This window comes from Anopheles stephensi, chromosome 2 (genome assembly GCF_013141755.1).
Source record: "Anopheles stephensi strain Indian chromosome 2, UCI_ANSTEP_V1.0, whole genome shotgun sequence".
NCBI classification, from domain to species: domain Eukaryota; kingdom Metazoa; phylum Arthropoda; class Insecta; order Diptera; family Culicidae; genus Anopheles; species Anopheles stephensi.
The window spans coordinates 15,036,509-15,063,467 of NC_050202.1; the positions used below are offsets into that span (position 1 = coordinate 15,036,509).

General features: G+C 44.7%; 5 protein-coding genes across 11 annotated transcripts; 3 read left to right on the forward strand and 2 right to left on the reverse strand.

Moving 5' to 3' along the window:
• Positions 1-1,077: 1,077 nt before the first annotated feature.
• Positions 1,078-11,373, reverse strand: LOC118504209 (CTTNBP2 N-terminal-like protein). 3 transcript variants are annotated; one of them, XM_036038397.1, is made up of 7 exons: positions 9,785-11,373; positions 8,013-8,851; positions 7,405-7,616; positions 7,125-7,229; positions 6,688-6,887; positions 3,653-4,349; positions 1,078-3,589 (listed from the first exon to the last, which is right to left on the reverse strand). In XM_036038397.1, exons 1-7 carry the CDS (start codon positions 9,908-9,910, stop codon positions 3,402-3,404), a joined length of 2,367 nt encoding a protein of 788 aa, XP_035894290.1. In that variant the 5' UTR covers positions 9,911-11,373; the 3' UTR covers positions 1,078-3,401. The 3 variants fall into 3 exon arrangements, with proteins under 3 accessions (XP_035894290.1, XP_035894293.1, XP_035894291.1); XM_036038400.1 differs by lacking the exon at positions 9,785-11,373 and adding an exon at positions 9,178-9,556; XM_036038398.1 differs by lacking the exon at positions 7,125-7,229.
• A 256-nt stretch (positions 11,374-11,629) lies between these two features.
• On the forward strand, positions 11,630-12,147 carry LOC118506321 (EKC/KEOPS complex subunit LAGE3). The gene is made up of 2 exons (XM_036043272.1): positions 11,630-11,766; positions 11,851-12,147. Exons 1-2 carry the CDS (start codon positions 11,741-11,743, stop codon positions 12,107-12,109), a joined length of 285 nt encoding a protein of 94 aa, XP_035899165.1. The 5' UTR covers positions 11,630-11,740; the 3' UTR covers positions 12,110-12,147.
• Positions 11,643-12,773, forward strand: LOC118506320. Its single transcript, XM_036043271.1, has 2 exons — positions 11,643-11,766; positions 11,851-12,773. Exon 2 carries the CDS (start codon positions 12,138-12,140, stop codon positions 12,720-12,722), a length of 585 nt encoding a protein of 194 aa, XP_035899164.1. The 5' UTR covers positions 11,643-11,766; positions 11,851-12,137; the 3' UTR covers positions 12,723-12,773.
• LOC118506319 (nucleolar GTP-binding protein 2) lies at positions 12,774-15,161 on the reverse strand. Its single transcript, XM_036043270.1, has one exon. It carries the CDS (start codon positions 14,974-14,976, stop codon positions 12,895-12,897), a length of 2,082 nt encoding a protein of 693 aa, XP_035899163.1. The 5' UTR covers positions 14,977-15,161; the 3' UTR covers positions 12,774-12,894.
• Positions 15,162-15,553: 392 nt separating this feature from the next.
• On the forward strand, positions 15,554-26,301 carry LOC118517595 (graves disease carrier protein homolog). 5 transcript variants are annotated; one of them, XM_036063875.1, is made up of 7 exons: positions 15,554-15,700; positions 16,861-17,053; positions 19,967-20,193; positions 20,311-20,505; positions 20,608-20,764; positions 20,844-20,986; positions 25,328-26,301. In XM_036063875.1, the coding sequence occupies exons 2-7, from the start codon at positions 16,981-16,983 to the stop codon at positions 25,502-25,504; spliced, it is 972 nt and encodes a 323-aa protein (XP_035919768.1). In that variant the 5' UTR covers positions 15,554-15,700; positions 16,861-16,980; the 3' UTR covers positions 25,505-26,301. The 5 variants fall into 5 exon arrangements, with proteins under 5 accessions (XP_035919768.1, XP_035919771.1, XP_035919770.1 ...); XM_036063878.1 differs by having other exon boundaries at positions 15,591-15,858; positions 20,844-20,985; positions 25,330-26,216; XM_036063877.1 differs by having other exon boundaries at positions 15,631-15,819; positions 20,844-20,985; positions 25,330-26,216.
• The last annotated feature ends 658 nt before the right edge of the window (positions 26,302-26,959 follow it).

The following is a 26,959-nucleotide window of genomic DNA, read 5'->3' on the forward strand; positions in this document are numbered from 1 at the left end:
ATAATTGACTCACCAAATTATATTTGATCACTGGAAATAGCTGGGACAAACTAGTAGTTGTTTATCCCGAGGTTCTAAAACATTATTTTATATAAAGTCTAATGTTTAGTTACGTGATATTTATATGAATAAATCCGATTTCCAGGGGGTGGTCTGATTGTAGCGATAAAGATGAATTTAACACACACAGCAAAAAAAAAAAATCTCTCACATACATTTTTTTTTATATAATATATAGGTTTATTTGCAGTTTATACGACTGGTATCCGTTACATCGTTTTGCAGAATTCTATCGATTATTGTTGTTAAACGGTGAATGAGTTACCGGGTTTCTAACTTTACAGACACCCTCCTAAAGGTTAATGCTACCACGAACCGAACGTAAGGAAAGCAATTTACAATCATACACATTCGCACAGCGGCAACGGGTAACACATACGGCACATGGCATTCGACCAATTATCCAGCAATCGGTTACACCAAACGTTACCAATGCCGGTAGTGCACCACGTTTGCTCTATGCGTAGTTTTGTTGATGCTGCTAAAGTACGACAAATTCCTTACTGGTGCTTGTATTAGCGACACACCGGGGCGTGATTTTATGGCAGGGATTTCAGTCACCGCAGCACAACTCGTGCCTCCTCCTTCCTTCCACAATCCGGAACTGCTTTTGTATTACTAAGAAACCATCCTACTTCATCCTCTACCCGTAGTACTGTCTACCCCCCTTTTATAACTGCCTTGTATTGGTGTGGTGGAGCAATATTTCAGTGGCTGTTTTTGCTATTTCATCAAGGAAATCCTTGCGCTTGCTACCACCAATCAATGAGTCGTAAATCCGTACATGTTTACTGCTACCAGTTTAGTTGAGTTTCACTAGGTTGAGTTTCATTAATCCCTTTATTCACTGTGCATAGTTCTTGTTTAAGTTCAATTTGTTCGTAGGTTTGTTGTTTCAAACAAACAAAAAAAAACAGATCACTTTCAGCACAAACAATCACGATATTCAAGCACTTGTTTTTCGCACATAGCTTAGTAAAACGAAACAAAGCTGAAACACGTTTTTCCCCCCTTGCGTTCAAGTAATGTAATTACAGACCCGTTTACAAAATTTATTTGCTACATACACATTCTAGCGTTGAACGATAATTTTGTGGCCACTTAAAAAATGGTTCTCGGGTGACGATCAGCAGTAGAAAAAACAGACAGTATGATCAATTGTATTGTCACAGGCAACGGTTAAGAACAGACGTCGTAAGCCACATTTTACAGAGCAATGTTCGCAGGGGACGGGTTATGAAAATTCCAAACCCACCAACTACAGTCGCTAGTAACTTAATCTGAGATAGTTGATGTTTTAAAGAGAATATTTTTCTTTTACAAAAAACTTTCATAATCACAGCAATTCACTATTGTTCTCGCTTTCTAGTATTAGCGTCAGTTAGAACATCAGTGGGTTGATGGCCACCAACAGAAGAACGGTGCGCCCCAATAGTTCTGAGTGTGTGCGTGTGTGTTGCACTGAGTCTACAAGGTTTAAGAATACTTCTACTCGGCACACACACACATATACATCGTCACACTCCTCCTAATAACTGGGATGATTTGTTCCGTTGCCACAATACCCGTCCAAAACGGAAGCACTTTCCACTAACAGGCGTGCCAGCCTGTGCCTGCACATCTTAGCCTTAGCTGCCGTCCATGTTAACACATCCTTCTGTAAACTATTACAGGACACACAACAGTACTACTACCTGCAGGCAACAACAAATACCCTATGGCGCACTTCTAGCAATCATTATCGTGTGCATTTGTGTGAAGTTTTATTACCCCTTTTTAGTATTGCTTTTATTTGACCGGAGAAACTAACTGAATGCGCAACTACACTGCCTGCCTGCGGTAAGTTAATAATACTCGGCAATCGTTCATTCATCTTTGTCCCCGCAGACGCCCAAACTTTATTTTGTGGCTAATCAAATCCTACCCGCGGTACTCCTACCTTGCTTTCTTCCTTCCTTTCTACACTACGCACCACCATGTTACGCATCGTTACATTTACACACTAAGATTTAAATTGCTCATAAGGTTATAGGCAGAGTAGTTCATGAGCACATCGGAACATGGCAGCCCACAGCAGCAGTGGTAAGCAATGTTTTGCCCGTGTATTATGCATTATGTTGTACATTGTTCTATTATTTTTAACATGTGTTGTATCTCTCTTTGCCGGGGGTTAAGCGAAACTAATGCCATAATGTCGTTATAAATTGCACAAGTTTTTACTATATTCTGAGGTGTATATAATCGAATATAGCCAACTCTATTTGTGATGGTAAAAGTGGTACATGTGATGATGCTTTTGGGTAAAATGAAATTGCGCCTATGAAACTCTCTTTTAAAAACAAACCTTTAAAAGCATTAAAATATTTCAAAATAAACAACTAACTAACTAACTGGCTAACTGGTATGTTGCTTGACATTTAAAACCAATACTAAAAAAATACATTTCCACAGCAAATGTATTGCGACTAGCCGCTACTACCTTCGGAGTGAGGGTTAGGGTGATGTGAAAGGAAAAACGGAATGAAAGTATAATTTCCCGATTCTTTTTTTTTCAAGTCTTAAGATTTCCCTAGTGACGTGCCTATTGATGATGAGCCTTCCGATGAATGTGCTAAGCAAGCGTGCAGGCGTACAATTTTTGCATTTTCGCCATTTTTTGCTGTGTCCAGTCGGTAGGGTTTAAAGATTCGGTTATAAGGTGTAGGCTGAGTGAGAGTAGATAAACCAAATCGTGTGCCTTATTGCACACGACGTATCGGTAGCTCGTTCATGATTAGGCTTATTCTATCGTTTATGTGATGTGGCAGCAATGTGATTCGTTCGTGCCTGATCATACGCTAACTCACTAAGCGAATGGGTTAAAAGAAAGCATTTACATTTTGTCATTATTTAAAAGAAAATTACTCAATAATTACAGTAGCGACTAGCATATAAACCACTGTCAAATTACACCGTATGTTAAGGAAGATTCTAAAGAATAAAACGTTAAAAAATAAACATCTAACTTTAGCACGGGGTGTGTGTAATGTTAGAATCACTTTGAATCATGAAATAAAATCGAAATAAACGATTCGCAAACAGCCGTACAACTTAAGCACAACGTGTTAACAGCAGGATAAAACGGGTTTTCCCTGGGGTAGGAAAACCGCAATCGACATTCGCTTACAGTGGTAGCGCAGCTAACGTACCAGAAGGTGTTCCATCATGATCGATATCAATCCTTTCCCTTCGCAAGGACGTGTCGCAGCCAGTGCACGTCACAAAGCTTTTGCCTTGGTGTTATGTGGGTGAGAATTGGGTCACGGAGCAATGTGTATGTAGCCAGCCAGCCAGCCAGCCATTTACACTATCCCACCTTCGCAACCGGTCAATATTTCGGATGACCCACCGGCGGCGGCTGATGATACGGATGTGGCAGATGGGGCTGTCGACGCAGCACTTTGCTGTTGGGCAGGGCTGATTGTGGTGGTGGCGGCTGCGGACGCTGCTGAGGCTGCTGCTGCTGTTGGGGTCCCGCCGGCACTGGCAGCTGTAGGAAAAGCGATAGCATTATTGAACGGTGACTGTTGCGGCGGTGCAACACCGAACGAACCATGAGCAAGATGAGAAACGAGATGCGGATGGTGCGTGTAGAGCTGCGGTACGGGATGAGTATGGTGTTGCTGCTGTAAGGCGTTTGGCGCATTATTGGCGGCATTATTGGTGGTGCTGCTGCTGGGTGGGCTAGTGTTTATGTTCATGGTGGTGGAGTTGGAGGAGGTGGCGGTATTGGTGGTAATGGTGCTGTTGGTGTTTGGTGGACATGATTGTAGCACACTATTGCTGTTAACACTGTTACTACTACTGATGGCGGACGAACTGTTGCTTGCGGTGGCCGTGCTACTGAGTGCGTTACTGCCGATACTACTGCTGACGGGACTAACAGGGGTCGTGGTGATGCTCCCATTCCCACCACCGCTGATCGATCCGGTGCTGCTTCCGCTGCTGCTGCTGCTGCTGCTGCTGCTACCGCTGTTACTGAGAAAGGGAATACGGGACGAAACGGCACCGGCGGCCACGGCTGCCACGGCCGACACGCCGGACAGTTTCGGCGGTATCTGCGGTTTGTTGGGCGGGATCGGTGGCGGCACACCGCGACCACCGACGGGCAGCATTATTGTCTTCTTGATCGTCGATGAGCCGGTCAGTGGGCTCGCCGTCCCTGGTGCTGCTGCTGCTCCTCCACCACCGCCGGTGATTACCGTAGCCGCTGCAATGCCGGCCGCTTTACGTACGCCCGTGCTCGCCATCTGTGGTGGGGAGGGTCCGGCAGAAGGTGGTTTCGATGTTAAAGTGATGTGCACAGAAAACAAGTTCGTTGGTGAAATGTTTACTTTTTTCAATTCCTTTTCGTTGTTCGTGTTGGTTCGTGTGTGTGTGTGTATGCATGTGTCTGTGTGTTGGCTTTAATTATTACACTCGGCACGACCAATTTCTGCTAGGTTGCATGTATTTATTAAAGGGTCTGCCTCAATACCATACTATTCTACTTTCGCATTAATAATAATCAATATTAGTTGAGGCAACCGATTGTTAGTTTGGTTAAGGTACGCACGTACGTTCGGACAGGTCTCTTCTGATTACATTTCTCTTTCTCTCTCTTTCTCTCTCTTTGTCTCTTTCTCTCTCTTTGTCTCTTTCTCTCTCTTTGTATTTTGTACACCCCAATAAAGGAAGGGACCCGTATGAAAAAAAAAACTATAAACAATTTAACAAAAGTTAGTAGCTGTTAGGCGCACCTAAATTGATGGTAAATAAAACAAAAAAGTTGCCTTAATTTCACTACAGTGGGCAGCCGCACGAAGCAGGAAAGCATTGGTTGTTTTTGTTTGTTAATGTTAATTAAACGCACAAACACGCGAATGTACGAAATTCCATTACCATTCGTGGGTTGGCACAGTTAGCACACGTATGCAATCACGTGTTTCAATCAATTGGGTTATCATTATTTCAGGCGTAACAATTTTGTTATAAATATAGGAAGGAAAATAAAAATGAGAAAAATAAAATTAGCTAGTTAGAAACGGGGTAAACAACCACGCCTGATATTCGCTATGGTTATGATTGCGACTAACATCTACATGAGCGAGTGAACTATTAAATACAGAACAACCACAGCCTCTTATGTTTTTGTTAGTATGATACAAAAGTCTGACTACTACCGTATGGTACACGCTACGGAAAAATAAGGGTATTAGGTCGGTAGCTTAGCTCACGGGCGTTTTACAAATTTTGCGGGATTGTTAGTAGAGAACGTGAATTTATTTACTTTCATCAATAAAGTAAGGACATCATTTTTTCCTCAGTAACGTTTACATTAAAAATATGCTAATTATGAAGAAAATTATCACGAACATTTTTAACGCTTTACCATGGTTTTAAATGCTTAAAAACTTTTTTAATACAGGGGTTTTCAGTTGCTAATGTAAAGGAATCGATGTTTTTTTTGTAAGCTCTTCCTATGAAATGGTAAACAAAACTAGTTGACATTCAGATGACAGGCGAATCGATAACTTTTACTGTGAAGTTACAAGATGATATTGTAATCGTATCCGATAATATTGTACACGTCACCTCAGCAGCGCTCGGGTAAGTGCATAGGTATACATGTATAAACACGAACTGCGAGATTGTCAGAAGGTTTCGCCAGTCATCTGAAGCCGTTCCCATGTCAACCAGCTTTGTTTGCCTTTTCGTCTAAGGAGCCTACATGATCAACTGAAACCCCCTGTAAATAGTTTTTGTTTCTTTTAAAGGGTTTAAATTAATAAGGATATAAAGGGTTGTTAATAAAAAGTACTAGATAGCTAAAAAAAGTTAAACACATTTATATTAATGTGAAATCAAACTATATAGGACCGAAATATCAGTGGATTTTTTCTAATAGAACTTCCACCAACCTTGAAACCAAGCCACGTGCGTTAAGTTAATGACCTAATACTGAACATGTGATGTTTTGATGTGTGTGTGTGATGTGAGCTATTTTTTTAATGAGTTTAACCTTGTTAGGTATGTCGAGCGAAACATAAACATATAATGAAAGTAAAAATAAAATATAACAAAAGAAAACCTATTTCCTCTTCGTTTCATTTTACTTTCTTTTAACAATGCATGAACCGAACGAAATCGGAAGATTCGAACCAGGTACTGAATGAGTAATGGATTATTATTTATAATTAGATTAGAGCAGAGCGTGAACAAAGGTGAATGGGTAAGTGTTAACAAAGCAAACAAGTGACCAAAACTGAAACAACCACCAAAAAAAAAAAACCGACTCGCGCATTATTAACTAAGAAAAAGCGTACAAAATTATGAAGCGGGCTAGACAAAACAAAAACCTATAACTAACGAACTGTGTACAACGGGTGCAAGCGTTGCTGCAACGAAAACTATCCCAAACGCCCGCCCTCGCTTTCGGCTCGTAACTAACAAAGGGCACACAGTGAAACACAAACAAACGAAAGAAACAAAACAGAAAACCAAAGTGTACGTCATACTCAATGCAAGCAAATTGAGTAATGAAAATGAATCAACGGGCTTTTGCTCAACCGGAAAGCTGTATGAACTGTGTAACCGTGGCTCACTTACCTTCCCCGTTGGTGTGTTGGCGTAGGTGTCCGGAACTGTTCCACCAGCCGGCACGCCTGGAGCGTTCGATCCAATTCCACCCGTTCCTGGGCCCGCTGTACCGGCACCACCAACTATCGGAGGTGATGTGACGGAAAGCTGCGAAATGGCCGTCTGCCTTATGAGTTGCCCCGGTGAGACTGATCGCGCAATTCCGGTAGCTGTAGGTAGGAGAGGGAGTGATTAGACTTTTGGTAACGTAAATGAACTCAAATAATACACAAACAAACAGTAAACCTTAAAAGAAGCACACACAAAAACTCATGCGAAATTGTTTTATAAATTGCAATTCAAAGCAGAATATGACAAAAAAACCAGGCAATGTAAAGTAAAACACACATCGATAATCACTCAAGATGCAAGCAAATGGTACGCTGAAGTACTAGAATGCACATTACTTGGTGCCGAAACGGGAACGCTCGATACGGTGGCAGTCGGTTGCACAACTTTCGTTGCCATGCTGCTAATCATTTGTCCCGGTATGCCTATGGTTCCTGCAGTGACTGTGAAAGAACACCGAAATAATCCGTTAACAGCCGTCTATAACCTCTGTCCCGCCAGAAAACGAACTCTTTTGCTCTGCGATATATGAATGGTTGAAGATGTTTCCTAATCATATATGCCTGTAACCAGCCCGTGCTATCGTAATGAACAGCTTGTGTGAATCAATCTGCTTACCGGTCGCTCCCGCCGATGATGGACTTGCTGCAGCACCGGTAGAAGAAACCCCACCAACCGGCGTACCACCGATCGATGGCCGCGACGGTACGAGACCGCCCGGTTTCGTGGGTAACTGTGGAGCAACTAGCGGATGTCGTATACCGGTTTGCTTGCGTAGCAATTCAATTTCCGCCTTCAGCTGCTGTATTTCTAGTTCCTGATCCTTTACCCTGCAAGAGTATAGAGTGTAGTATAGAGAATATTATTAAAAAAAGGATTTTACTGGTACTGGCCGGGAAACGAAGCCCTAGCAGATCGTTAAAGAAAGGGAGCATTAAATCGATCCCAAAAAACTGGATTAAATAAACAATTAAATTCTTAAATATGGTCTATACCAAACATACATAATACAAAACGTATTATCTCTTCCACTTTGATTTATGCCAACGTAAGCTTCCGCAAGGTCAATATAACTTTTATCTCTCGCCCCTGCTTATTACACTGAACACTGAATAAGCGTGAGGCTGATAAGAATGCGGGGCACTAAATGCAAACAATCTCTCCCAAACTGTGTCGAAAGATCCGCCTGTCCGTTCCACTAAGTATCACCGGTGCCGTATACATACCGTTTTTCCTCCTTCGCCAAACTCTGGTGCAGCATTTTCCGCTCGATCTCAAACTGTAGCGCCTGCTTCTCCATTTCCGCCTCCATTCGGAGCGATTTTTTGCTTTCCTCCTCCAATCCTTCGGCAATCGTGTCGACCCGCTGCTTTTCCTCGGACAGTATTTGAGCCAAATCTTCGCTCCGCTTCCGTTCCTCGATGTACTTGATGATGATCTTTTTACGCTCGGCCAGCAGCAGCAGTACGATCTGCTTCTGGCGATTCTTTTCCGCCTCGAACTGTTCCTGCACCTTCTTCAGCTCGATCTCCAGCACCTTGTGCTGCTCCTTCTCGTGGTCCAGCTCTTGCTTCAGCCGGGACCGCTCAATCTCCAGCCCGTACGTAATGTCGTCACCCTGCGCCGTAGTGTGCTCGTGCTTTCGGCGCTCATCGTACAGCTCCTGCACTACCCGCTTATGGCGCTCTTCCGCATCCTTCAGCGCTTCGATCATTTTTGCCTGCGCTTGGCGTTGCTGCATTACTAGCGCGGCCAGCGAATCCATCTGTTCGCGCACCCCGCTACGCTGCTCGTTCATGAGCCGCATCTCGTGCTCGGAGTGGGCCGCCTGTATGGAGGACTGCCGGCTGGCTATGTTACCGCTAGCCGCCAGCTGGTCGCGAAACAGTGCCGCATGTGGATCGTTCAAGTTGGTCGATTTGCTGTACCGGGGTGTGGTTAGCAGCTGTTTAATCTTTTCCGTCTTGAGCACCGCAATCACGACGTCGCGGGCCTGCAGTTCGCCCTCGAGATAGCTGAGCAGCTTTAGCAGATCCGCTTTGCTAAAATCCATCTTTGGGTTACGCTAAAACGAGAGTGCAGACCAAAAATTTGTTAGAATGTATGTAATAATATCCCGAATATTGAATTTAATTTCAAAAATCATAACTCCGTATCTGAAGATGGACAACACGGAACTCGCCACAATAAATGGCCCCTTAAAACATTTTAAAGATTCCCATACATACAGCGGACCAGTTGCGTGGCACCATTCGCCAGTAGGTCCTGGGACAAACAGTTGACAAACAATGATCCCCAGATGTAAGCGGGGTTTGAACATTCGCAAACCGTTTGTCGTGTGCTTGGCGTAAGTAAATAAGCCCGGAACCCTCGTTATCCCTTGCCACGTACCATGATGATGATAGGAAAAACCACGAAAGGGCAGCTGGTCAATCACACCTTCGGACCGAACCGACAAACAGTCCAACACGCACGCACAGCACATACACACACTCCCCGCAAGGGTCATCATACCAGCGCAACCTCCCCGTTACATATCGCATGTCAATTCGCGTTCTGGCTAGAACCGCGCGGCGATTCTTCTTCCCTTCAAGAAGGGATGATTTCGCTCATTCATCGGCTGTTGCGTGCTCTTTCCCACCTCGGACTCCCAGAGCACTTCGCACTCACACGCTTCTTCGCAATCTTTCTCCGGCTCTCGTTCTCGCTCGCATCACACAAGCACCGCGAACGTGTTAGCACGGGGCCATTCGAATATTGATTTTTCCATGCCTTTACTGTAGGGCCGTTTTCGGGGCGCGTCTGAAGATGGGGGAAGAGGCAATCAGGATGGTGACAGGTTCCAAGATGAATGTGTGCAACTTTTCAAGACGTTTCTTCCTTCCGGAGCACATGCCCTTGCCCGCTCCATCTCAGTCGTCATGACAGATGTAATGATTTTCCATGGCCTGCTCACTTTTTCGGTGAGCACCCTGCAGAAAGCAACCCGTAAACTTACCTTCAACGTATCGCTCGTCTGTTTGATAGCGGCCAGATCTGCCTCGCTGAACTTTACCGTACCCTTCGGTTTGTCCGGTGCGGCAGATTCTCCATCGCCGCTGGAGCTGGTGCCAACTTCCGCCATCGTTTGCCGACAGAGCCGTACTCGGGTTCCCAGTGTGCCGCTTTTCACTGTACGGATGGAGACTGTGTGTAGCACACAGCCACCGCCCGGTTTACTGGTTGACGTGAGAAAAAAAAGGTCCCTACCAAACAGGACCACCGCCACCGTCAGCCAACAGACTCCGGAAGATGCTGAAGCGCCACCGAGAATCGGGAAGGTCGGGAACACTGACTACGACGTTGGGTAACGTTTTCGGGTCTATTTGCACTGAACCAAGCAATCGCAGTAATCGATCGATCGATGATGGTCACTATAGTATGTCCTGCCGGATACAGATGGTGTACTACTACTGTTCGCACAGACAGGAAGGGACGGTTGATTCACGCACTGTTTTCGTGCAAAATTACTTAGCTGGGCGAGGAGATGCTTAGCTACTAGACAGCAATCCTTGTCCAGCAGCTGTCGAGCAGTGCGTTCGTTCTTCTTCCGAGAATATCCGCGCACACATGCACACGCGGATCCTACGATTTTTTTTCACACTTTTCTACTACTCTCTTTCTCTTTCCTTTTCTCTCGGATGTTCTCTTTCTCTGTGTGAAGGTCGTCGCGACGACTGATGATGATCCGATTACCGCACACTGCACACACCATCACCACCCATAAGCAACTCTACACCGTGCATCCGTGTGCTATGGTTCCTTCGCACGGCCAAGAACGGAATCGGTATCCGTGTGCGTGTGTGTTTGTGTGAGGACGTGTGTACGTGCTCTCTACTGCCTTGCAATCGTCGAATGCACTTCCGAACGCAGCATGCGCGCGAGGCAGAAGAGAAGGCGGAATGCAATGAAGTGGACGAAGAAAAAGAAGACAAACACAACACAACGCACACTCCTACTTTCTGCTGCTACCCCCACCCGAAGGAAAAGATGCTGTCATTCTTCGTGTTGATGATGATGATGATGGTGATGATGCTCTGCTCTTGACACCTACGAGGTCATCCATGCACTGCCGACGACAACAAAGACAACAACAACGGCAGCAGCAGCGTGATGTTGATGATGCTTCAGCCAACTAATCAATGTATCTCGTGTAATTTCGCTATCACTTTTCACTCCTTTCTTCGCCCACAATCTCTTGGGCGGTTTCGGAATACCAAAAAAGTTGGCTAAACATCACGTCCATTGCACAACTCCACACACACGCAGCGTGATTCTTAGCGCATCGCGTTGTTGTTCTTCTTGCTGTTGTTTGCTATCGATCACCACTTTTCACTTGCCCTTTGTTTAGCAGGTACGCTTTATCCCTTACAAAAACACACACTTTACAATACGTTCTACGGACAGGGACAGATCTAATGTACGTTTTTCGCCGGGAATCATCGAAACACTCGCACCGAAAATCGGCGCCACTTGGCGTGAATGTTTTGTTTCCACGGACGAACAAACGAACAAGCGCTGTTCACTGGTGTTGAAAACCCGGGCTAGCAGGCGGTCATTTGCGATGACAGCCATGTGTGACAGCTAGGAAATTTCCCACAAAATAACCCCTTGGTGAGCATCTTCAGGGTTGTGCACGAGGATGGATAATATATTTAAAATTATTTTGGAACCATGTAAAAGTGGTGTTTAGTGTGAATTTATATTTTAATAATTACTTTAAAGTAAGTATGAAATATTGCACTTCAACTGCTGTACATTTTTATCAACACATTTGAATCAGCTGCTATCATTCAAATGCAATGCCGTCATATGACATCTCGAAGGAGACACAATGTAAACAAATGCGTTGTGCTGCCGCAACTTCTTTCTAGTCCGAACTTAAAAAGGTGTTTGCCCTGTGTTGCTCTATATTATGAGTTCTAATGGAAATATTGAAGTGTAAGTCCGTATTGCTAATAAGTTTCTCAACAGCAATTTACGTTCGCCGGCATGCTCATCCACTACATTATCGTTCTGTTTCAGCTCTCTCAAGATTCCGTTTCCGACCAAACGGGAAGCCGAGATAGCGTACGATGTGCTGCGTGTCGATAGTGAACCGAAGCGAAGTTTCACCAACAAACGTATTAAACTAGAAGAAAACGTACTGCTGCTAGAACTGTCCGGCGAACAGGCGAAAAACGTGCGTGTTGGTGTGACATCGTTCTGCGAGCTACTTCTCCTTTGCTGCGAAACACTCGAACAATTTGGTCCCCCATTGTCGGACAAATACGCTCATTACTGATCCCAACGCACCGTTCAAGGCGTACGCGATGCCTGAGCATACGCCGACTCCGACGTCGGGTCGAGCAATTTACGGCTTTGCTCTGTTCCTTTTGTTTAAGACCCTATTCTTAATGTACGTCCTGTGGGCATTCGTTCCTACCGCGTGGTTCGAGATGCTTGGCCTGACGTATCTACCGGACAAATACTTTGCACTATTCGTACCGATCGTCGCGCTGGTCGCGGTAACACTGTTCGCCTTTTTAATCTATCCCTCGCTGGCCCTGTCCATGATGCCCGACGTGGACGACCGGGTAACGATCGCTGACGATAACACGATCGTGCGTTGCGAATATCGCTTCCCGGACGGTCAAAACTGCCATCAGCGGGTGGAAGATCCATTTGCGAGTGGATGGTATGCGAAGCGGCACTGTTCAAAACATAGTTCGCGCCATATCGAAACCCAGCGTACGGTGCGTGTGGCCAACTTTTGCGACTGTCCGTACGAGGGTCAGTGTTTGCTCCGAAAGGACCCAGAGTATTTGCCAACGTTGCGGAGCAAAGATCCGATTCCGGCGGTTAGGGATTTAAGCCTGTCGCAGGTCAGCCGTGTCCTGTACCGACGATGTAGATAGAGAATTGCATTTTCAAATTTAACAATAAAGCGAGAGAATTGAAACCGTCAATTTTTTTTCGTTTTAAACTCTATATAATCGGTTTATTATCTCAAAAGCATAGAAAATCCTTTAGCGAGTGAGCAAGAGAAAAGAAAAGAATAGGGCATTAACGGCACTAGTCCACCCGGTCTCAATCATCATCCATTTTTGCCTTCTTGTTTCGATTGCGATTTTTAACGTTATGTGTCTCGTAGAAGTTGCTGCCAATCTTTTTCCGCTTGCCGGCACGCTCGATCGCACGCTTCTGTCTGGAGGTAAGCTTAACGGCCCTCTTGCCGGTGCTCGTTCCCGGTTCGTCCGCCTTTTCGGCTGCCGCTGTGTCCTCTTCCGGTTTCTGCTTCTTCTTGGTAAGTGGTGCCTTATCCTTGGCGCTACGATGCACCACCCTACCCTGCTCTTCGTCATACTCGTCCTCGGAGTAGAAATCGCTGATACCGGACGAATCTTCGTCCTCATCACCGGCCGCCTTCTTACGGTTGTCTCGCTTCGCCTTAACTTCCGCCTTCTTCTCTTCCTTCAGTTTCTCCAGCAGCTCCAGATCGATCTTATCGATTTCACGAATGTCCTCGCTTTCGAACTCCAGATTGACTTTAATCTTGCGGAAGTCCTGTATCTGGAACAGCTCGCGTCCCTTCTTGACTGTGTCGGGGATGGTTGGTGTGGCCGTTACACCCGAATACGTGCTCTTCTGGTCCTCGTCACCACCTTGTACCGTTTGGTTCAAATCTTCCTGGTCCCCGTCTGCCGCCTCCTGTCCAAGCTGCTTCTGCTGCTGCTGCTCGTGGAACGATTTCGGAATTTCAAAGCCCTCCGGTGCTACGTAGAACGGCAAGCGACCACGCTGCCAATCGTTCAGAATCATCTTGGCGACAGTTGGCACGTCCGGTTCACCCTTCTTCAGCAGCTTACCCATTTTGCGGGCAATCTGTTCGAGAAAATCGATATGATCCGTCCACTCCTTCACACCGTACGTCTTCACGATGTACTCCCGGCGGATACGCTTCAACACCTCCTCGATGTAGTCTTCCGGGTTGTTGACCAGCTCGACACGTACCACTGCCTTCAGCACCTTCTCAGTGTCCGTTTCTGCCGTCGGGTACACCACACCGGGACAATCGATCAGGAAGATTCGTTTCATCAGCGTAATGTACTGCCAAACCTTCGTTTCACCGGCAATCGGGGCGACCTTACACACCTTCTTGCTGCGCAGCGCATTGATAACGGACGATTTGCCCACGTTCGGGTACCCGATGAAGCCCACACTGATCTGTTTCTTGTCCACGTGCAGTTTACCGATCTGTCGCAACAGATTGATCAACGCACCCTTACCGAACGGATGCGTCAGCGAGGCGTGAAAAGCGATCGTCGGATACTCCTTGCTGAGGATGGCCACCCAACGCTGCGTAACCCAAATCGGCACCAGATCCACCTTGTTCAGGATGAAAAACAGATGCTTGTGGGGTTTTTCCTTGCGCAGGAAGTTCTCGATGTACTTCGACCGGGTTCCCATCGGATCACGTGCATCCAGCACCTGCAGCAACACGTCCGCCGAATCGACCACCTTGTGCAGCTCGTTCCAGATACGCTTGCTCTGGCCGGCCGCAAAAATGTACTCTCGCACCGCATCTTTCACACCGCCGTCGTCGCGCTCGATATCGTGATCCTTCGTCTCGTCATACTTCTCAGCCGATTCCTCCGCCGTCTTCGTAAGATCCTCCAGATCTCGTACCTTCAGTGTTGGCCGCTTGCGCAGCTTCTTCTTGCCAAACACCGTTTCGTAGCTCTCCGTATCAAGCAGATGCACGCGCTGATAGCGTGCCGATTCGTTCAGCAGCGTAATCGGCAAATTCGTAGGCTTCATGATCACCTTGTACGGATCCTTCACCGCTTTGCCCATCTCTTCCTGGAACTTTTGCAACGATTTCTGCGAGATGACACGCGAATTGGCGAACCACTTCGGGGATGGTTCGACGCGGGCCACCGTACCGCTGCTAACCCACCCCTGGAACGGTGCTGGGGTAAGGATCTTTCCTCTGCGATCGCGCTTCGCCTTAAAGTTCCGGTACATCTGCAACCGCTTGATGGTCGCCTTCGTACGCGGTTTGGCCACCCCCTTGAGACCCTCGGTAGGCCGGTCCGGGTTCATCGAGTGGGTCGACTTGTTCATCGACATCTTCCGGGGTGGCCCCGGCCGGGAGCTAACTTTCGGCATTGTGGTTCACTCGGTTGCACTAGGGCGATGTTGCAAACTGAAAAAAGGAGTGGAAATCGGTTGAATTTTCCACCAAAGTCGTGCAGTGGATGGAATTTCACACGACGCAAATAAAAACAGAGACCGCAACACGCGGCTCGCTGTTTGATTACGATGACAGTTGTCCTCTGAGGCGGTTTGACAGCTGTCATGTTACAGGGGAGTAAAGATTTGAATTTTGTAAACAGGCATCGTTAGGACCGTTGCGACATCGTTTTTAATTGGCGGGGGAAGTGCTTTCATTTAAAATTTTGGAATACACTAACAATTCAGGACTTTTTAAGCACACGGACATCATTAGACGTGACTCTATATTCTTTATGTTTGTGCGTTTGCATTTGTGTTAAAGAATCTATCTGTATCTTTCGTGTGTCTTCAAGAAAATAAACAGAATAAGCTTGAGTTTTTATACCGATTAGTTATGTGCTTTTATTACTCAAATAATCATGGTAGAATCATGTTTGCATATGCATTTTCATCCCAAATGTGATGCCCCACCTGTGCTGCAATTTTCCTAGGCGCAGCTGTACCGTACATGACAGTTCACCTGTCACTTTTACGGCGTTTGGTTGTTTACATTCTTCTCCCACCTCGCGCATCTGGAAAGACCTGTTTACGGCCGGAACGTGGACGGCAGACGGGCGCACATATATTTACAATTCGTGGCCAGCAACTCCCCGAAACGGTCGGTCGATCGCGCGATCCGCTTCAGCCGCGTGTGGTGCGTGTAGTGGCGCGGCAAAGGCATTGGAATTCGAACCATCTCCTCCGTGTCGAAAGCGATCGTTGTGTTTGTGCGTCAAGGTAGAAAGAATCCAGCCATCCTGACCGTGTGCGGACTCGGTGTGTGTGCGCGAGCGTGATTTAAACAAACTTTCTCCTTCGTAATCTTGTCCCCGTAGTGTTGGCAAATGGACCTTTGCTGGCTGCCGCAGGGAGTTTCATTGATAGGTTTTGGTGCGTTCGGTTGGTTCTTCCCCGGACATTGTTTCAAATCTCGCAAACCGGCTTCGTTGCAAATAGTTTGTGCTGTGCTCGTCTTTGGCATATTTTTGCGACGTGTCCGATTTTGTTCCATCCGCGGTCATCCGCCTGTCCGGGGGGTCACTTTATGACGCATTGCGTGGTTTTATGGCTTGCGGGAAGAATAAGAATAAGTGCCCCGTTGTGTGATAATTCTGCGGCCGTGTCTGTATTGTTGTGTCGAATAATCGCAGCCTTGTTGTGACGTTGTGACCCGCGGGGTTTGTTGTTGGGCAGCGTACGACCTACTCCACTCTGCATCAATTGATTAAGCGCGATCGATTCGCCCCGATTCGATGGGCACTTGTTGTGGTCATTTTCCACCAACTTTTCTTCGCTTCACCTCATTCGCTCATCATCGGGTCCGTTATTTGTTTCAGTTTCGTTGGTCGGTTATGCGTCAAGTTTTGATAAGAGAAAGTATCCGAAGTGGGAGATGTTTGCAAAATGAAGACACATTCCGTGGCCCCTTCCGCAGACCCTGGTCGCCGAACCGCCACGCCACACACACGATTCGCCACATTTCCTCCACCCCGTTGCTCTCTCCATATCTCTACTGGTCTTCAATTTCACCTGCCTGCCGGCACAATTGTGTAGTTTTGTAGGTGTGTGTGTGTGTGTGTGTGTGCGTGACTTATGTTTTGTTCCGGTGCAGTTCCGCTAGGCCTAAACACTGGCAGCCGCCAGAGAATTAGCAACGGAAGATAACTATTTCGACAGGCGGCTTTACATAGATATAACTGTGTGTTTGTGGTCGACGTCGTCGTGACGGTGAATTAATGTGTCTGTGTGTGTGTGAATTATTTCGTTGTGTTTTCCCAGGCAAGCAGCGTATTTTCCGGCCCAAGCAAAGTGTTTCAGTGAAAACCAGTACAGACCGTGAGACGGTGATTTTGATAAGACAAAACACAGAGCGCAGAGCTTCACGGCAAAGCTACAATCATGGCTTCGGTTACGGCAACCGAACAGTCGAGGAAGAATGTGGAATTTATCGTGAAAAATCTCTTAGCTGGCGGTAAGTACTTTGATCTGAGAAGCAGTAGTACTATAAGTAGTTGTAGTTTACAAGAAGCCTTATTTGATGCCTGAGCCAAAGTCTACTCTTTAATAGCGACGTTAATCCAACGCATTGTTCCAGTGGTTTTGCAGGAGGCTTCCTTCTATGCAATTGCACATTTTTTAACTTGCAGACATTTAGCTCATAATCTTGCTCATAATCCACGCTCATAATGCACTTGGAAAATTTATTATTATATTATCAGAAAAATCTAGGTGGAAAATATCTAAAACTCCTTCCAGTTATAGCAAGCTTTAGAAAAAAATAGTTTCTCTTTCCTCGATCGGTATAACCGTTGTTAGGACAGTGAGGAATTGTTCAAAATAAGATTGATTTTTCTTGTTTTATTATCGACCGAAAATGGGTCGAAGCATTTCTCTCGTATAGCTTATTTAATGTCAGAATGTCCCTACCAAAGTTTCTATATTTATTCTATAGTTTTGATTTGAAGAACATTAACAAATTTAATGCAATTTAACAAATTTAAAATAAAGCATTAACAACGAGCTTGCAAGTGTTTAAATTTTTTTTATGCAAAACTCTGCTTAAAATCAACTTTAAACGAACATTAAGGAAGAATTCCCGCTGTTGTATTAGGAAAAAAAAAATACTTTCTACTAATACCAATAATAATCATACTTTTTCCCTCAATTTATACCATATTTCAAAATCATTATTTTCTTCTACCATTCGCTTGATTTTATTGGTTGATGAAATATTAATTTTCCAATATTTTTATTATGTTTTTTTTTCTTAACAAAACGGCATCAGAATAAATGAATAGATCAAATTAATGAAATCAACGATTTCATGGTATTTACTTGGCGAACTGTACGCGCGATTGTGATCATTGAGTTCGTTGCGATAATTGATTAAAAACTTTAAAATATGCTTCACAGTTATTATTGTCCATCGAAATTCGTTGCTCGTTTTTTTTTGATTAAATTGCGATGATTATCGAACCAGCCGTCATTTTACTTAATTGCCGTGTAAATAATTTTGGAAATAATAAAGCTTTTGCCTACGTTTGATGGAATTTTCGATCATAAAGCAATTGTCTAAAAAAGGTAGTGAACTTTACGCTGAATATAAAATTAATTAATTAGTTGTATACAATCAATTGTTTGGACAAATATACTATCTGAAATTACAGTAATTTTTATAGGCAATTGTTTGCATATAAAAGCCTTTTGAAACGTTAAACTTATCTTCCGAACACCCAAAACTCTTTCCTGCCACGTAGATGTGAGTTTTGGGTGCAGTTCAACGAAAAACTACAATCCGTTTCGAAAACAGTACGAAGGTAATCACACCTGTGGAGGACCCCCGGTTACACACTTACAACGTCCTCCCACCCTTTCCTTTTGCCCAACGCCATTGCCAACACACCATCTTCATTTCAATCTTTTCACACATATCTTCCAGTGGGCCAGTTATGACCTTACTTTGTACACGAACGATCTTTGCCTTTTTGTTTTCTGTGCGTTGATGGGGACTTATTTTTTTTCAGTAAGGTCTCGCCTTTCCTACCTTGTCACTTTCCATTTCGAAGTTAATGCCGTCTGTTGTTTGCTCAACTGTGTTTTATTGGCAGCGAACGGGGTTTTCTTCTTTGCCATGATGCCGTCTTTGAATCGTTTGGAGTGGCCCTTAATTGCTGTAATGTGGTGTGGAAGTGGAAGTCGTCGGGTTGTAATACCCCTCGGGAATTGTAATTTGCATTAAATGAATCATAAATATTTACTTGCAAGCAGAAATATGTTATGTGGACGCTGTTTTAACTTATGACTCACCTGACTTACTTATTAAAATCATAAACAAGATAGATACTTTTTGTAACGAATTTTATCATCAGTTGTACTCTAATTATAATTTGTTTAATTTTTCTTTACTTCTATTTATCTTTTTCATATTTTTAAAATATGTAATACAAAATGAAAATTTAATAGAAAATATGCTACACACGGCAGATCCGGGGTTCAAATCCCAATCCCAGTGTCAAGGAAGAAGAAGATTTCTACTATAGGATAGGATAGGAATAGTCTGTATTTTTAACAACCAGTTTTTAACTTAACTCGTGTTTGACCAGCCATTAAGTTTGTAGACAATGTTTAATTTTTAGATATAAAAAATGAGTTTAGCAGTAGTATTATTAATAAAAAAACAATTCAATAGTGTGGCTTAAATCCTGATCCTAAATCAATCCTTAATGCAGGGTGAAGTCATAGGAATTGGTAGCAGTGTATATAGGAAATTGAATTTATTGTAGATACTTGCCCTTTTTTTAATCATAAAGAACGGCCTGGCCGTATTACTAGATACTCCCTCTTATTGCAGGTAAAAAAATCCACTGACTGCTTTTTTTTAAGAATTATAGTTTATGCACAACGTAGGGTCCTAATCACTTGGGAGATCACGGCTAAAGCCACTTGATGGACGGCTCGGTGATAAATACGACAGCGGTCTTCACATGAACTATGCGGTATCAATAAGTTTAGTATGCCAGAAATGGTAGGCATGACCTAAGAGGTCTCTAGGCCAGGAAGAGAAAGAGAGAGAATAGGTTTCGAACTCCTCCAAGAAACATAGTGCAGCTGAATTCCTCTTAGAAACATAGAAGCTGAACTTCTATTACTCGGGTCCGATGGGAGTTGATAGAGGGCTTATCCTGCAATATTTTTGTCTTAATATTCTCCAGTCTAGTCTGTCTAGGAAATTTCCTTTGTTTTAAAGCTTTAAAACACACCCCTTCAATGGCTACAGTCAGCTTCATTATTAGTATTCAACCGTATGACACGCCGTCCGTCCGATCGTTCACCATCGTTCAAATCCTAATCATGCAAACATGTCACCGCTTACGATCGATTGCAGGTGTGGCCGGTATGTGCTCAAAGACGGCCGTCGCGCCACTCGATCGCATCAAGATCCTGCTGCAGGCACACTCGATCCACTACAAACATCTCGGCGTGTTCAGCGGCCTGAAGCACATCGTCAAGAAGGAGTCCTTCTTCGCCCTGTACAAGGGCAACGGTGCACAGATGGTACGGATATTTCCGTACGCTGCCACCCAGTTCACCGCGTTCGAGGTGTACAAAAAGGTAGGGGCTCGCTTTTGGTGAAGATGCATGCAATTTTGCGGTGGTCTATGGTTGGGTGGAATGTGTCGTTTATAATATTTTGTTTCGCCCCGGTCGGATTTCGAATCTCTCGTGCAGTATCTGGGCAAGGCGCTGGGCACGAACCTACCGATCAAGCACGCGGACAAATTTATTGCCGGTGCGGCTGCAGGTGTGACCGCCGTCACCTTGACGTATCCGCTGGACACGATAAGAGCCCGGTTAGCGTTCCAGGTTACCGGTGAGCATCGGTACAACGGTATTGTACATACTGCCGTAACAATCTTTCGGACGGTACGTATTCGAACGGTGCTGATATTATGCTGGATTTGTTTTGTGTGTGTGTGTGTGTGTGCTAATGGTTTTTCTTTCAATACTTCCGTCACCGATTCTTAGGAAGGGGGATTGCGTGCCTTATATCGTGGTTTCGTTCCAACGCTGATGGGCATGGTACCGTACGCCGGCTTTTCGTTCTACTGCTTCGAGATGCTAAAGTTTGTCTGCATGAAGTACGCGCCGGGCTTTACGTGTAAAAAATGTGACCGAAACACCGGTAAGTAATAATCGTTTGCTTTAAGTGTAAAGCGAGACAGTAATTAATGTATCCTCCTCCCCTTGCAATCAAATTACAGGAGGACTAGTACTTTGCGTCCCAGCAAAGTTACTCTGTGGTGGATTTGCCGGAGCCGTTGCACAATCCTTCTCCTATCCACTGGACGTGACGCGAAGGCGGATGCAGCTCGCCATGATGAACCCTGAAACGGCGAAATTCGGGTAAGAAATCGTTAGGCACGTAAACGCAAAATTTTTGGAAAGCCAGGCCAGTGACCAGTCTGGCTGACCTGTGCGATATTTCACCTTGGCTTGTACCTATCCACTCTCGCTTCATTCATGTCCAATCGGTGTGGTGTCCCCTCTTGGGGGGCGGGGAAGGGTGTACGTGTATGTAAATCGGTATTAAGTGTTGACCTCCAAAGGGACCAGTTTGCTGATGTAGCCACGCGCTCGAAGTTGCGATAATCGAAGAAGAAGTGTCCACAAACGGGGAAGGCGGAGTGTATATTTGCATACCCAATTGCATAACGATTGACGCTCTTTGGGGCAATGAATGGAACACAATAGCGGATCTCAGAAGATCTTCCTTCCAAACATAATGCGTTCCTTTGCATGACTATCATCGATAAACCCAGACCCCGCACTATTCGACGATAAGCCGTAAGGGAAGTTTTGGTTCAAATGTTTAACCCTTACTCAACATTGCCTCCCTCCGGGGCAGTAAGCCGGAGTATAGTGAGTGAAACGGGTTTTTGTTTCTTGCGTTCGACACGTGCGACACGGCTGACACAAACTTTCTCACCAGGCATGCGACGCAGTGCCACGCCGGAGACTCTCACAATGATGTACGAGGTTGGCGGCATGCTGGTGGTATCTTCCGCTACGAAAGCTTTCGCTTAAGTTCACCTGCTGACACGGTGACACGCAGCGACGTGGCCGAACGCTCGGCGACGTGACATTCACGCGAAAGGCATCCAATAATACCAATCTACGCGTCGCCATTACGCAACGCCAAAAACCCCGTTCGAAGGCATATTTAACCGAATTCCAACAAGACCGTCACCATCCGGGAGTCGCTGATGCTACTACTACTACTACTACTACTCTGGCCCAAACGCTAATGCTAATGGATGTTGGAATTTTACAAACCGATCTCGGATGCGTAGTATCATTATTTCTCCATTTACGTTCGATCCGGCGGGGGGGATGCTTAGTCCCATCTTCCGCGACTCTATAGCTATTCTTGGTTTGCCGTTGATAAATAGTTTTTGTGTGCCTTTTTGCGGAAGGAATTTGGTTGGGGATTTGCGTTGGGGAGATTGAAGAATGGGAAAAGAAATAATACCACCAAACAGGTTAGCCTGTTTCGGGCCCCTTTCTTGGCTGCTCGAAGGCCCATAAACACCAGCGAAAACTCACGTGCCCAGCTGGTTGACGTAGAAGCGCTGGGAGTCCCAACGCTACCGGGAAGTAATTACTGGCGCGTTTACACATTTTCGGGTGATCAATGTTTATGGCTTTTTGTGCGATTTTTAACTAATCATCAATGCTGCTGATGGTTGATTAAATTGAGTGTTAATTTCGGTTGAAGTTATCGATTATCGAGCTAGCTGAGCTTTAAAGCCGTTTCTTCTACGGGTTATCATCTATGTGAAAAACATCACCAACGAGAGAGCCCTGTATCAGTTTAAAATGGACAGTTTTTATGTCTGAGAGATTTCGCATCACAATCAAAGTATGGTTCCAAGCAGATGGGCTCTCGCCATTAAGCTCAAATGAGCATCGAATATTTAGATTTTAAAGGGAAGCAGCTTCAAAGAACGAGTCGCATGACGCAATACGCCTTCTAGCCATTTTCTTTAAGAAAACCTCATCAACGCTCGCATTAGCAAACTGTCCCCGGAAGGTAAACGCTTACCCCCGGTACTCCATACCACCGTACTACTTATTCTTCTATCACTTACAGCAGCCAAAGCACACCGCCGCCTGGTCGATGCAAAAAAAAAGCTCATTAGCCAATTCGATTGGAGTTTGCTTTTGTTCGCATTCCTTTCCATTTTAATCGCCATGCTCAACTCATCCCGCTCATCTACTAACTGTTTCTATTTTATATATATTTTCCTACTGACGCTACTGACGGGATGTGCGATGGTGATGGTTACGTACGTCTCGGTTATGGTGGCTTCTTCATCTCTGACGACTGATTGTTGTGTACCGCACCAAATGCGGAAAACTTACCTCAACGCAACAAAAACACTCTCTGTCGTCGGACCGTCCTAACTGTGTGTGTGCAACTTTAATTACCTCGCATTACTTTCTCCACGCGCATTCGGCCGGTCTCTGTCGTCGTCGCGTGGTGGTATATGGACTGTTACATCGATTTATGCCGTTTGGTGTTTGCCTTCTTCTTCTTCTTCTGAACGACCGTTTGCAATAAATGCACCTCGTCTAATTGAATAACGCCACCTGTCCCCTGTTTCGATCGTCCCTCGTCATGGGGAACTCGGCCCGATGACGCTGGACTTGGTTAATAACTCAATTGCTTGTTGCACTTCATGCATCGGTGGTGCGTCATGCGGACGATGCAATCGATCGATTATTAATCGGGGTTTGGCTGGTTTGGCTCTTCTAATCGTTTGTACCGTGGGCGCCTCTAACGCCATTGGCGCGGTGTGTCAACATAACAGGAGGTGGGTATTAACGATGGGATCGCTTTCGACTCTGTGCACGTGCATGTTTAGCTTATGCTTGTCTGTTCTGTCTGTCTGTCCGTCCGTCGTGTTGTCGTTTCGTCCCTCGATCAACGATCGTTCACGCGGTTTGGTTCTCAAGTGTGTAGATGCTTGGATGTGGCAGATCGCCATTGGATAGCAGTGAATCACTTAGCGAATTCGTTATTAGGTGTCAATATGATACAACTAGTATTAGTATTTATTAGTGAGTTTCTGTTATTCAACTTTTTTTATTAATTGGTAAATTTTAAAAAAGGTTCCAAAAAACAAACAGTCTTTTTGGACGATAAGCCAATATTAGTCTTTTTTTTATGATAAATTATAGGAAAATTATTCACCGATGGGGTACATAATGCGGTTTAGTGATGGGCAACATAATGTTTTGGTCGGAACCGATTACGGACAGCTCCGAAATTTTCCAGAATCGATTCCCGGTATTGGTTTTGTCTGTAGGTCTCGAATTGGCACAATTATGTTTTGGTAGGAATCGATTCCAAACTAATCCAATTTTCACAGAATCGATTCCGGTAAGTAAGTCCAGAATTGGTTTCGATATCGGTTCCGGAATCGGAATCTGAAACTCCGAGTACCGAATCGAAACCAGGTAATTCTGATTCCGAACGCCCATCCCTACTATGATCATTACAGCTCGTAATACGACACCGAAGGTGATAATTCGTGGGATATCAAGGGAAACGTGTAGATATTCCCATTTTGAGGGGTTTCAGGCTAGCGTTGGCAGGTTTTCTCACATGTTTCACCAGCATGGGCATTGTCGTGTTTAGGGAATAGATAATCATTTCGTGTCTGGTTAATATTCATCGCTGTGGATGTCGGTATAACGCTTCATATCGTGTTACGCATTACCTGCGGCACATGTTATAGCATGCGAAATCAAGATTTATATTATCTATGTTATTGTATAAATGTTAAATGAGATGCCAGATGCGTTATCTCGTAGATACTACGATCGATGCACACTGCTACTATTCCCTACAGCTTCTCAATTGCTTCAGGTTGCAATCAGGTGTTAAAGACCGATTATTTGGAGTTGTTTAATTTTATTCAATAATGAAGCTAGAGCAAAACAATCAGAGCGAGATGAGGAAACCGATTGGGCTGTAAAAGAAATACTATTTTTGGGTTTTATTTTGTAAATTTATCCCTTTATGATACACCTTGCTGTGTAATATTTTGTTACTATTTTTTATAAATTCGATTAGCTCATATTCACATTTTCATAAGTAAACCTCACACAACCCCGAACCCGATACAAATTTACATCCCCAAACGATCTGGTGCCGATCTGGTGGTAGACTCGAAATTATGCCATCGATACCAGACCAAAGGTAATGGGGTTGAACTTTAGAGGGTAGCGAAACCGGCTTGATAAAGATAGCAGCACAGCATTGAGGTCATTCGCCTTCGAACGACTGCACGCAGCTCGGGCCGGCCTAATGATAATGATGGCGATGGGGATGATGATGAGGATGATGATGATGTAAAACGATTATATGGAATTCAAAGGTTTTCAGTACCAGCTTGCATAAAGCAAATTATGCAGCTCGATTTAGATGTATTTTAAGTGAATCGATTAACGTAAACCCGTTAGTACGGGTTGCACGTTCATTTGGGTTTCTATTTCTTTCTATTACTAACTAGCATTTGATTAATGGCATTTTTTCTAACACTCGCAATCACTTTCTTTTGCATGGCACGTGTGTCTATGTGTGTTCTGTACTGTTGGTGTATTTGTTGACCCAAAAGAAATAAGATAAGCAAAACCCCCTTTTTTCTAATATGCACCATTCTTCTCACCCCGATCCCATAGCATGGGCATGTGGAAAACGTTAAGCATAATCTACAACGAGAACGGCATCATGAAGGGCCTTTACCGGGGGATGTCGATCAACTATCTGCGCGCCATACCGATGGTGGCCGTATCCTTCTCCACGTACGAGGTGTTAAAGCAGGCCCTTAAACTGGACACGGGCATGAAAATTTAGACCAGCGGCAAGGGGACTACCAGACCAGACTAGACGAGACCAGGTTTACTGTTTTAGTACGTGACGCACGGTTGATTGGTAGGTTTTAGATGAATTGTTTGTTAGTGATTGTTAGGTTTGCGCTTATGCGCATTAGAATTCCCTTTTTCATTCATATTTCGTCATACAAACACACAACCTCCCACTCTCTCTTTCTCTCTCTCTTTCACGCACATTTACTGTCTTTTTATAGTTGTTTTATGTAGAAGAAAAAGTGGTATCTTAGTTGAAGTTAAACCGTGACAAAATGTTGACAAACAGCTCGAACAACGCTGGAGAGAAGCGATTTTCCTTAAGCAATATTTATTATTTCTTGTAGCTTTTACCACTCGGGAAAATAGGTCGCTGGGTCAGGAGCAGATAGACGTGAGGGTTTTTATTTTTTTTAAACAGATGCTACCGATAGTGGATAGACGTTCGTCCGTTTCTTTCATAGACAATTTACGATTAACATCACAGTTAGGAAGTATTACTGGTAACGAAAAACACACACCGATGATGGTTTCCGTACTTAAGTTTAAGTGAAATGTTATAAGTTGCAACAGGCGTAAGGGAGAAGAACATTCTTCGACAAGAAAGGGAAGGAAATAGGAGAGTTTTTAAGATAACGAACTAGCTGGTGTACTACAAAAAACGAGTGACAGGTTCCAGGTGTCTTCTGCCCTGTTTCTTATGACTGCAGTGTAAAGCCGCTGTTTACGATCGCGCGTGAACAAACCCAATAAAGATGATGACATATTTTTGTTAATATAAAACGATGAATGGTCTGTCGCCTTCTTCTTTTCCAATCTGGCGCTAGAGGTGGAACCTTTGGGGACCATCTTCTATAAGTCAATCGAGATCCTGGCATACGCTGATGACATAGACATAATTGGTTTAAGGATCGGGCCTATGCAGTAGAAGCTCACCAAAGGATCGAGCTAGCGGCACTAAACTTTGGGTTGGAGATCAACGAGGCGAAATGTTGAGTTACGCGCAAAGGTGTCAACCGGTCATACTACAGCCTGAGGAAACTTCTCCACTCAAAGTACCTTTCACCACGGACAAAGCTGGGACTGTACAGAAAATTTATACGCACGCCTCTGAGACAAGGACCCTGTCCACAACTGACGATACCCTCTTAGCCGCGCGTTGGAGAGGAAGATGCTCAGAAGGATTTTTGGCCCCGCATGTGTAGAAGGACAATGATCAGCACGATCAGCGAATTAGTCTAGCCAGGCTACGGGCTGTTCATGTCATGAAAATGACACCGAACGACCCAGTCCGTAAAGTCCTTTTAGGCCGTCCAAACAAACTGAGATGGAGTAATGGCGTAGATGCGTCAGCCAGAACGGCCGGGATAATCGATGGGCAGACGAAGGCGCTGGACCGTGAGCGGATTGAGTAAATAGTAAAGAAACGATAAACCGGTGACGA

What these genes read in the sequence shown, in the direction of transcription:
- LOC118504209 (XM_036038397.1), bottom strand. Translation starts at nt 9,910, where the DNA reads ATGGCGGAAGTTGGCACCAGCTCCAGCGGCGATGGAGAATCTGCCGCA. An exon ending in TTGGCGAAGGAGGAAAAACG is followed by an intron (nt 7,617 to 8,012) that starts GTATGTATACGG and finishes ATACTCTTGCAG; the next exon opens with GGTAAAGGATCAGGAACTAG. An exon ending in CGTTCCCGTTTCGGCACCAA is followed by an intron (nt 6,888 to 7,124) that starts GTAATGTGCATT and finishes TCCTACCTACAG; the next exon opens with CTACCGGAATTGCGCGATCA.
- LOC118506321 (XM_036043272.1), top strand. Translation starts at nt 11,741, where the DNA reads ATGAGTTCTAATGGAAATATTGAAGT. An exon ending in TCTAATGGAAATATTGAAGT is followed by an intron (nt 11,767 to 11,850) that starts GTAAGTCCGTAT and finishes GTTCTGTTTCAG; the next exon opens with CTCTCTCAAGATTCCGTTTC.
- LOC118506320 (XM_036043271.1), top strand. Translation starts at nt 12,138, where the DNA reads ATGCCTGAGCATACGCCGACTCCGACGTCGGGTCGAGCAATTTACGGC.
- LOC118506319 (XM_036043270.1), bottom strand. Translation starts at nt 14,976, where the DNA reads ATGCCGAAAGTTAGCTCCCGGCCGGGGCCACCCCGGAAGATGTCGATG.
- LOC118517595 (XM_036063875.1), top strand. Translation starts at nt 16,981, where the DNA reads ATGGCTTCGGTTACGGCAACCGAACAGTCGAGGAAGAATGTGGAATTT. An exon ending in GAAAAATCTCTTAGCTGGCG is followed by an intron (nt 17,054 to 19,966) that starts GTAAGTACTTTG and finishes GATCGATTGCAG; the next exon opens with GTGTGGCCGGTATGTGCTCA. An exon ending in CGTTCGAGGTGTACAAAAAG is followed by an intron (nt 20,194 to 20,310) that starts GTAGGGGCTCGC and finishes TCTCTCGTGCAG; the next exon opens with TATCTGGGCAAGGCGCTGGG.